General features: G+C 36.7%; 1 protein-coding gene across 1 annotated transcript; it reads left to right on the top strand.

Annotated features, from left to right (window-relative positions):
• The first annotated feature begins 223 nt into the window (after positions 1–223).
• On the top strand, positions 224–10323 carry LOC145775100 (adenosylhomocysteinase-like). The gene is made up of 9 exons (XM_082586299.1): positions 224–361; positions 2150–2340; positions 6449–6613; positions 7509–7685; positions 7845–7923; positions 8254–8382; positions 8878–9083; positions 9233–9439; positions 9582–10323. The coding sequence occupies exons 1-9, from the start codon at positions 328–330 to the stop codon at positions 9711–9713; spliced, it is 1320 nt and encodes a 439-aa protein (XP_082442425.1). The 5' UTR covers positions 224–327; the 3' UTR covers positions 9714–10323.
• Positions 10324–11050: the final 727 nt, after the last annotated feature.

Here is an 11050-nt window from a genome sequence, read left to right on the forward strand (position 1 = left end):
CCTCAAATTATCATGTAAAAATTAATTATCAAATCTGCGAAGTGATGAAAAAAAACAAGGTTTTGACTGAATTATTTATTTTTGAGAGCAAACCCGAATTTAACAAAAATATAAAATGGAGTTTACGGTTCAAGAATTCTTGATGCAAAAATATCGTTCCACATGAATGAGTCTCTCGAGTATAAAAAATCAGCACGACATGTGTTTCCCTCTCATTCAGTTTGCAGCTTAGCATAAGTTGTTAGCATTGTGAAGCACGGCACATTCAGTCTATCTTCAATTCCTTCTAAAATACTTTTGATTTAGCGTTGAACACTTACCAGCACAATGACACCATCAACCAAAGCACCTTATAAAGTTGGTAAGTACGTTTTTTATGCATTCTTTGTAATATTTTTGTTTGACTTGATCTATCTGTTTTTTTACAAGATCATTCTTTTGTTTAAATTTCCTGTTGTTCCCAATCTGCATTGTAGGTAAACTGATTGTAACTAAATTAAAGTAAACCATGCCGGTAGCTAAAATTAAGCTAATTGTACTAATCCAAAAACTTAGTTTACGACTAAGTTATTCAATGACTACCAAGAAAGTATATATTTTAATAAAGGCAGTGGCTATTTGACCGGCTCCGGTCTTTGAATCTGAAACACTATTTGACCGGTCATGACGTCACTACATAAGCACTTTTTTCTTTCAAAGCAAAAGACGATAAGCGCCTTAACTTTTAAATTCAACACTTTTACTTCAACTGAGTCCGTGGCGCATACGTAACGTCTCGGGCTGCCATTCTAGAGGGAATGAGTTCGATACTATCCGGAAGCATTCTTTTTTCTTTTTTTTTTAACTACAAAAGGATACAAACTGATATGAATGAATCAACAAGTGAATAAAAAAGTTTCAAAACGAATTAAAAAAGTTTTTTCTAGTCTTTATTTTTAACAAATTCCTTTCATTTCTTAGCACAAATTCTCTGAAAAAATCACACCTTCTAATAGGCTGTAAGATTACGTTTCGCTGAAGTCCGAAGTTAAAAATTAAATCCAGTCTCATTGTCGCACAACAATCAGTCAAGTTTCAAATCATCATCTCAACCAACCCTTCAAGACAACTTTCCACTTTCACTTTACTACGCTACGCTGAAGAGGTCGGGAGATCGAAACACTGGCCTTTGTCCGTAGTTGCTTTTCATAATGTCTTTTTAGACATTCTTTTTGGGTCAATACTGTCTTTTTAGATATTACTTTTAAAGAAATAAAAAGGAGTCAAAAGGCATGTAAATTTCACTCTGTGTGGAGCTACATGTACTTGAGAGGTTAACTGTTATTCTTTTATTCACAAATTAAAAAAACTTAACTTTATTACTCACATTTGGAAAGATTTAAAAAAATGGGCTGTAGGCTACTCAAATTAAAAATTGACCACAAAAATGCACTTTGGGTCAAAATTTAGTTAAAAAAAAAAAAAAAAGAACGCTTCCGGATAGTTTCGAACTCATTCACTCTAGAATGGCAGCCCGAGACGTTACGTATGCGCCACGGACTCAGTTGAAGTAAATGTGTTGAATTTAAAACTTAAGGCGCTTATCGTCTTTTGCTTTGAAAGAAAAAAGTGCTTATGTAGTGACGTCATGACCGGTCAAATAGTGTTTCAGAGTCAAAGACCGGAGCCGGTCAAATAGCCACTGCCTTTAATAAATCACTTGTCGTTTTATGCATTAACTTAGGCAATTCATCTTTAATGTCTGCAAGCATAATTCCTTTGCTTGGAATTTTTGCTACTGTGTTGGCTTCAGTTCAATGAGTCAAATTTGGTTCTAGCATTATTGATATTAAGTTTATGTTGCATATGCAACCTGATGTAGGGTGTTCATAGTCTCTTCATCACGTTTTGTAAGTTACTTGTTGTTTCTATTACCAAAGTTTCAAATCAAAATTGTATAGTGGAGCAAAACTTTAGAAAAGCATTCAATCTAATAGGTGCAGACAAAACACATTTATATCACTACAGCAATTTTAATCAGATTGAACCTACCGGTACATGATTTGTAAAACTTAATACTTCTCATGTTTCAACTTGTTTAAACCCATCTGAAGAGAACTAAACAGAATGGTTCAAATTAATTAGATTTACCATTGCATTTTTTTTACAGCTGATATCAGCCTTGCTGAATTTGGAAGAAAAGAAATTGAACTGGCAGAAAATGAAATGCCCGGTTTGATGGCATTAAGGCGTCAATATGGAGAATCCAAACCATTGAAGGGTGCTAGAATTGCTGGTTGTCTTCACATGACTATTCAAACTGCTGTGCTTATTGAGACGCTACAAGCTTTGGGGGCAAAAGTAAGTACTGAAAAAGCTTGCAGCTCATCAAATATCTCTATATTTTTGCTGTGCTTAAATAGCTTGAATTAATTATACAAGACCAATTTTTTTGTTATTTTTGTGTGTTTAAACCATCTTTTGATGTTGAATCTAGCATCTCAGCTTCAATTAAATGTATCGGATTTTTTTATTTTATTTGAAACAATATATTAGATTTAGATCAAATTCAGTTTTATCAGTAAATGGATTGATTGGTTTATTATGTTGCGGGTATAATCACACAAAGGTTAAAAAAAGAAAACAGTACATAATAAAAAAAATCACAATCACAAAATAGCATTAAGTAAAATGAACCGTCCTGTAGAATGCATGGTTACTAAAATGAGGCCTGTGTACAGTGACCTGGGAGGTCTTCGAGTCAAGCAGCCACCCTAAGATCCTTAACAGAATATTTATTTAATTATTCTAAATTTAACAATATTTATTATATTCTAATAATAACTTTCTGATGTTCCCAAGTAAGGGTGAAACATGCTGTAGAGATTTTTAGTGAGTAGTAACTTCATTTAATGCAGTTTGTTCTGCTTGGTGTAAAGCACTTTTTATAGCATTAATAGGCCTAGTCATTATTATTACAGTTAGATGTACAATTGTACATTAATTATGTTGTATCAAATGCAGTTATTAGTCTCTAAAAACCTTTACAGGATTTGTTTCACTCTAAGCTTAAACAAACTAGTTAGCAGGGTTCCCACGCAGTCGGGAAAGTAGGGAAAAAGTAGGGAATTTGAAAATCCGTTTTCCAGACCGGGAAAAGGTCGGGAATTTTGTGGAACCTCCCTCGTGGTATTGAAAAAGTATGGAAAACCTTGATGACTAAATTGTAGATAAAAAATCTGATATGTCGGTATCGGTGATATCGGCCATTGTTTGAGTATCGGTATCGGCAAACTTTGGCCGATACTAAACATGTAAAAAAGGCGCTTGCTGCGGATTTTCTACAGAAACAAAGATATAGATTTTTTAAAGTAGTAACTAACGTCACATTGATGTAGAAAAATAACGACCTGTTAAATTTTTGATATCTCACACTCCCATGACTTCTTGAGCGCGCATTTTGGCATTGGTTGCTTGCAGTGATTCTTTCACTCAAACAAAACGTTTTGTTTCAGCAGTTTTGCGTTGTTTGATAATTCTTAAGTTGTAAAGGAGACTCAATTTCTCCAATCTTTATCATTTGTGTTTCTTTTTTTATCTCAGCAGAGTATAAAACTTGTAAAAGTTTTTCATCCATACGACGTCATGAATGAAATTATATCTCAAATCGGCGTAATGACGTGACATCACCTAAACATTTTATCGAATAATAAATTAACAAATTCGATCGTCACAAGTGGTTTGGTTGTGGTAAACGAATACGTTTTGACTTTGAAGTTCAGTGGAACAAAATATCCATTAATCGATATGTAATATATGTACTCAACTTCCATATCAAGAATAAGTCCATATTTTTTCAGGTTTATGTCAGCTCCAGAGATCAGTAGGCACAACAAGACCTTTTACTGATTGGTTCAGTGAGGATTCGTGGTCCCGTTGCTCTCATTTTTAGTGAATAGACTCGTTTTCAATTCATTCTTATAAGACATTACGTAATGAAAAAATATGTGATAAGATTGGAAGACATTACGTCATGTATTTTCAATACAAATTGAAGTTTAAAATTTATTCTTTTATTCATAGTCGTAATCCACCTTCAAAGCGGTACTACAAAGAACAATTTTCGATAAGGGGAGCATCAAGAATAAATTGACATGACTTTTAAGGTTTACGTCAGCTCCGGAGATCAGTAAAATATAAGGTTATCAATCATCTTAGGTGCAACAAGACTATTGATTGATTGGTTTAGTAAGGATTCATAGTCCCATTGCATTCATTTTGAGTGATCATACTGATTTTAAATTTATTCCCACAAGACATTATGTAATGAAAAAATATATGATAACTACCGATGGAAGACCACCGCAGACCACATCATCAATGACTGTTCCATCTTCAAGCCACCTAACGGAGTGGAAGGTCTGCGTGTCATGGATGATGAAACCAAAGACTGGCTGCTCTCTAGTAACCTTCCAGTGTAGTCCGGGAACATCGTGAATCTGGGGTGGTGAAAAGATAAACCCTCGGCCCCAGAGGCTCACACGACGACGACGACGAATTCAAAATGAAGTTTTAAAGTTATTCTTTCGTTCATCCTCGTAATCCTCCTTCAAAGGGTACCACAAAGAACAATGTTGTGGCGCAACATGCAGCTTTTTAATGAATTTCGGGAACTGTTTTTTTCTTGTTCATCTGCGCTTTAAATACCAGTCATTCTCCGTTGTTTATCCACTAAGCAGTTTAGGTGAACTGTGATTAGCCTACTTGCAACAGGAGTTATACTGTACAGACAGTGGCGTAGCGTAACCATGGCGTGACTTATTTAATTGTGGGGCTCTCCAGAAGCAGAAATATTTAACTTGACATGAAAATTTAGCCTCGGGCGATTTTTGTTCTGTAGCCTAACATTCAAAATTTTGCTTATATTAGCCTACTGTATGTACTCGAGTGTAGTTCGAGATTTTCGCAAGTGGTTTTCACCTCAAAAAGCCAGGTTCGACTTATACACGGGACAAGCTGTTTCCAGCTAGGCAGCCTTCAAAATCAACGCATTTTTGCTGCGACAAAATTATTGCCGAACTAGATTACTGAGTGTGAAACAGCGTCGGCCGAAGTAAATGTTTTGAATACGTTTATTTGCCGTGATTCAAACTTAAGTTTCAAATTTAATGATTTCTTGTCAATTCTAAACTGTACATATACACTTGTTGAGCAATACGCAAAGCTCACGATACCAAAGAGCTGATTTAAGCAATCGATTTTTTTTTTGCGTGTATAATCGTTCTTAATACGTAACATTCCATGCAGGGGCGCCGGAACCATTTTTGACTGGGGGGCAGGATTATGAAAAAAAGGGCACTTTTGTTGCTGAAAGGCCAATGTTTTTTTAAAGTTGTAAGATAACCTATAACGATAATGCTCATCTATTAGCTCATTATCGAGTAATGGTACAAATGTCCGGTATACAAAGAACAATTGCACGGAATTAAGGGTATCACGCCCCCCTGCTCCCCCGCTTCCCGCGCCCCTGATTCCATGATCGTTGAAGTCGATTAGCGGCCGCATAAAACAATGATGTCGGGTTGGCTAGGTGATAATAGCGGTAAGAGACATCGTTAATCAGGCAATATCTGCGACCAATACATCAGTCCTCAATCAGTATCACGGTGGCCTTTCATTACTAAAACCTACTATTATGACACAACAACAAAGACAATATCATTAATAAATCTAATTTACTGTACAATGTCTTTGTGATTCATTGTTCAGAATCACAAAGACAGTGTTCAGTGTTCTTTTCACTTACTTCATTTTGTCAGTAGTGTGATTTTTAATTGCTTTGGTTTGGCTTATGGCAGGTTGCCATGTCCGATGGAACGAGGCTTTGAATTGCAATTTTAGTATAAATGTGACAGTTTATCCAAACTGATTTCAGTTCGGGTCGTTTGAAAAAAAGAGTTTTTTCTTCAGACAGGAATCTTCTACTCTATTATTATTATTATTTTTCATACTGATTCCTGTTCATGATCGTGTTTGGAAATAATACAGCACAGAAATTTTCAATGATTAAGCACTGTTAATGCGCAATTTAGATCAAAATCAGGTTGGGAATTTTTTTAATTTAGTATTGAAAAAGTAGGGAATTTTTAGAGTTTAGTATTGAAAAAGTAGGGGATTTGTTTATAAAAAATGTGTGGGAACCCTGAGTTAGTTATTTGAACGCATCCGTTTAAAACAGCAGTACATTTAACTAGTTAATGAGAAGCACATTATGACTTATCTTAAATTTGATCCAGGTTATAAATTGTAAACAGAAGTTTTGTGGCACACATGACAAGTTGTCATTGCTTGCTTTTCCAAGATTGATTAGTTTATTTGAAAGTTAACCAATACATAGTTAAGATCGAATATATTTTATTAAACAGTACCAAAGTTACTAGTTAATGCATGCTTGATCGTATCTATGCAGGTTCAGTGGTCATCCTGCAATATCTTTTCCACCCAAGATCATGCTGCAGCTGCCATCGCTGCCACTGGCACTGCTGTGTATGCATGGAAGGGGGAAACAGATGAGGAATACATGTGGTGTGTAGACCAGACAGTGATGTTTCCCAACAATGAACCACTTAATATGGTTAGTAAATTTTTTGTGAAGTGTCATTGAATTTGTATTGTAGTACTATCACCACATGTGTCTGTTTCTAATCGTATTGTTTTGTTCATTTTAAGGAGTTTTTTTACTATAATGTATTTGGGCTAACTGGCTAATCATGCAAAGTGTTGTAATCAGGGTTGTCGGTATTTTACCCAACCCAAAAAAACCCGGGTGGGTTTATTTTAAAAAGCCCACTTAAAAACAAAAAAACTCAAATTTTTATAGGAAAATTGAAAAAATGAACCAAAGTACTACAAGGTACTTAAAACAAACTTCAAATTAGGACTTAAGGATGTGATTGTGAAGGAAATTTCCAAGGATAAATTGAAAATACAGTGGATATTTTTGTACACAAAAATCAAGTAATGCCACTTTGTACTACACTAAAACTCATTTATGCAAGAAGGCCTCATAGTTAAACAGCCCTAGTGCATTGTTTTATTGAGTTATGCCACCATGTACTGTGAGTGAGAGGCACTTTATTGGTAAAAAGTAGCATTTGAGGTGAAATAGGCATGAATCTACCTTTTTTGCATCTTTTTTTAAATAAAACCTCCCAAAAAAAACTGGTTTTTCTCAACCCTGGTTGTAATTTTCTTTATAATTTCAAATTTCTAAAAATAGTGTTTCACATTGTGATTGCTGCCAATTGCAGATCACACTTATGCAAGTCATTGATTACAATCCATGTATTAACTATTGCACAAATGTGTTCCATTGATTTTCTTCTCTGATTTAACAGACCAGATATTTGCACAGGAAAGTGGTGAGAGTTGAACTCGTTTTACCTGGTATACCAAAGCTTGTTGGAGTCATGTGGTTGAATTTCAATTTTAAGCCATTTATATTCATTTCACTGTGTTTCTGTTTTCAGATTTTAGATGATGGTGGTGATTTGACCAATCTTGTTCATGACAAGTATCCCGAGTTTATGGCTGGGATTAAAGGTATCTCCGAAGAAACCACTACTGGTGTCCACAACCTGTACAAGATGATGGAAACTGGAACATTAAAATCTCCAGCTATCAATGTTAATGATTCTGTCACTAAGGTAAAGACCGGTAATTTAATTCTTGTGCAATATCTCCAACAACACATTATGCAACCTAAAATGACAAGCATCTGTTATGTTCACATGGGAACCAGCTTGGATACTTGTATGAGATGTATTTGAAGTGTAGTCTTTGTTCTAATTGTTGTTTTTGTGCAGAGTAAGTTCGATAATCTCTATGGATGCCGTGAATCGCTTGTTGATGGAATTAAGCGGGCGACTGATGTCATGTTGGCAGGTATGCTAGCCCAGCTATCGAGTTTGGTTCGTTTTACATTGATCCAACGTTTGCAGACGAATTTTAACTTCTTTTTTTGTTTATTCATCTGAAGGTGTTTTTACAACGTTTCACAATGCTTGGCAAATCCACCAACTCTTTACTAAATTGTGCTAAAAACATGCATCAATGAACCAGTTTATAAATCAATCGCTCTTATTCTGCCCCCCATTGTCACATGTCATCTAACAATTAATGATGAGCATTGCCACCTCAGCGATTTGATGGCGCTTCTTAGGTTTGTCAACGTCGAAAATCGCAAATGCAACATCAAAAAAATGATTTTTGCAGGCAAAGTCGCCCTCGTGGCCGGTTACGGTGACGTCGGCAAAGGTTCAGTTCAATCTTTGAGGGCTTTCGGTTGCCGAGTCATCGTCTCAGAGATCGACCCCATAAACGCTCTGCAAGCCGCCATGGAGGGTAAATATTTGCTTAGTTTGAATAGACAGGGCTCCGACTCTTTGCAGCCATTGTTTTGGCTCCTTCGCTTTCACAGCAAGGGATTGTGCAAGAAAGTTGTGAAAGTATTTTTAGCTTTGAAGAAAACTGAGTCAACATTGACCACGCGGAGAAGATTAATTATTTTTAGACGCCGGCGCCGCTGCACAATCATTCATTCGTCCTCCTCGTGCAACCATTCATCGCCACCATTTGTGGTTGCGAAACATTTTACCAGAATTGCCTCACGCGGTTAGATTATTATGTAACTTGTGTTGTTTGTCGGCGACGTCTCTTGCAGGTGCGGACTTGCACAATCATACCACAATGGTGAATGAATATATTTTTTGTGTATTTACAAATGAGTCTTTGTGTCTTTAAAATTGATAAATGTGAAAGTAAATAAAAAAAACTCCAATCCCTGTCGATTGGTCACGTTGCCAATGCACACATTCGATAATTGTTTGTCTTGTTCAGGCTACGAAGTGACGACCGTAGAGAAAGCTGCTCCTCGAGCGAACATCATTGTGACCACCACTGGATGCAAGGATATCATCACGGGAAAGATTTTCCAGATGCTTCAAAACGACACTATCGTCTGCAACATTGGTCATTTCGATTGTGAATTGGACATTTCTTGGATCAACAACAACGCTGCAGAAAAAGTAGAAATCAAGCCCCAGGTATTGCGTTAATCTTACGTGTTCTTAGGTTGGTAATTTCCTACATAGTTTTTGCATCAGAAGTGTTGTGGTACTCAAACCCTTGCTTTCGTTGATGGAGTGTTGTTTTAACGTGTGGGTAGTTGTAATAAACTTCGAATCTACATTAGGTCGACAGGTACAAGTTGGCCAACGGCCGACACGTGATAGTTCTCGCTGAAGGCAGACTGGTCAATCTTGGATGCGCCACTGGCCACCCCAGCTTTGTGATGAGCAACTCTTTCACTAACCAGACACTCGCACAAATCGAACTTTGGTCCAACAACTCCGATTACAAGAAGTACAAGCGAGGAGATGTCTACATGCTTCCCAAAGTTGTGAGTAAAAGAAAAAATAGGAAATTATAAATCACCGAATACTAATTAAAGGAAACTGTTCAAGTGGCGTTCACTAATACGATTTACAACGCAATGCTAAATTATTTTAAAATGTTGGTCAAAGTCAGCTTTTTTTTCACAGTTGGATGAGCAAGTCGCCCGTTTACATCTTGACCATCTCAACGTGGAGTTGACGCATCTATCCTCTGATCAAGCTTCTTATCTTGGAATTCCGCAAAAGGGACCTTTCAAGCCGGGCCACTACAGATATTAAATGTCACTTCTAGCTTTCTGCACGTATCAAGCTGCCGCAGTGGAAGTTAAGCAACTTTAAACCAAACAGTTCTATTTGACATCACATGTGTTATTATTTTCTTTGCGGAGTTTTTCATCACAATTAATCTCGTTTGACACCGATATGTATGTTTTGCAATAACGTGACTTGGGTGGTTTTTTCGTAGAGTTTGTTTTTTGTGGAAAGAGTTTTACGATCAGAAATTTCGCTGGTAATCGTGTGCATTGTTATTAGTGAAAACTCATTAAGAAAGTTCTCGTACAACCACTATCTTAGTCTATGCACTCTTGTGTGTTTTGTTATAGTACAGTTGGCCCACTGAATAGACTTTTGGTGGCTGCTGCAAGTTATTCGATCTTAACTTTTGGCTATATAAATGCGTGGCTCTTATCAGCGCCATTAAACTTAGATATCTTGATTACCGTAGTTCTGTTGTTGTCGGATCAAAAGCTTAACTCTTCGTAGATTTTCAAGGACTCTCAGGTTGCAAAGATCTTGTAAATACACAACTGCAATCGTGTATATTAGGCCTAGGGTGTTTCATTTTTTTTTTCACAATTTCGAAATTAAAATCGTTCCAGTTTGCGTATGATGGGATTTTGGACACTGATTTGAGAAATGTAATTTTTATGACGTCATTTAGATGTGGCACCGCGTGGTCGAAACTGTGTGGTGCTAAAAATATAGGATTTTCCATAACTCTGTAACGGAACGCAACTTTCTAAAACGCACCATTAAAAAATCCCCTTTGAGCAACAAAGGAAAAAGGCAAATAGCTAAATTAATTCATCGGTTGCCACTGCCTCACTTGGTGCAGAGGGTTAGGGCGGTGATAGTCATTGCATTGACGTGGGTTTGATTCCCACCACAGCTATGCTCTTCGTCCGTAATTACCAAACAAAGTTCGAAGGGGATTTTTTTAATGGTACCTTTTCGAAACTTGCTAGCGGAACGTGGTCAGACTTAGAGAGGAAGTTGGTGACAAAATGCGCATAATGGCCGCTTCCTATACCAAGAGTCTTCATTGCTGTATCTTCCCAGATCCTTTAATTTTGCCACACACTTTGCTGTGAAGTTATCCCTGCATAAATTGTAATAGATGTTTCGGCCCTACAAGACATCGGTTACTTTGGTAGAAAGTGCAAGATTGAGAGTGGAAAAACACCCCCGAAAGATCTCTGGCACAAAACATCTGGCAAGCGTGCGAGATAGAGTGTGGCAAAACACCGCGACCGAAAACAAGTTTTATTCGAAGTCGAACCCTAAGCCTTAGCCTATATACAAATACAATACTAACCCAGCATTTGATTATAAAA

The sequence above is a fragment of the Aplidium turbinatum genome, chromosome 8, assembly GCF_918807975.1.
Source record: "Aplidium turbinatum chromosome 8, kaAplTurb1.1, whole genome shotgun sequence".
NCBI lineage: Eukaryota > Metazoa > Chordata > Ascidiacea > Aplousobranchia > Polyclinidae > Aplidium > Aplidium turbinatum.

Excerpts from the sequence above, each read along its gene's own strand:
- LOC145775100 (XM_082586299.1), top strand. The coding sequence starts at position 328 with ATGACACCATCAACCAAAGCACCTTATAAAGTTG. Across the intron at positions 362-2,149 it reads CAAAGCACCTTATAAAGTTG|CTGATATCAGCCTTGCTGAA; the intron begins GTAAGTACGTTT and ends TTTTTTTTACAG. Across the intron at positions 6,614-7,508 it reads ACAATGAACCACTTAATATG|ATTTTAGATGATGGTGGTGA; the intron begins GTTAGTAAATTT and ends TTCTGTTTTCAG.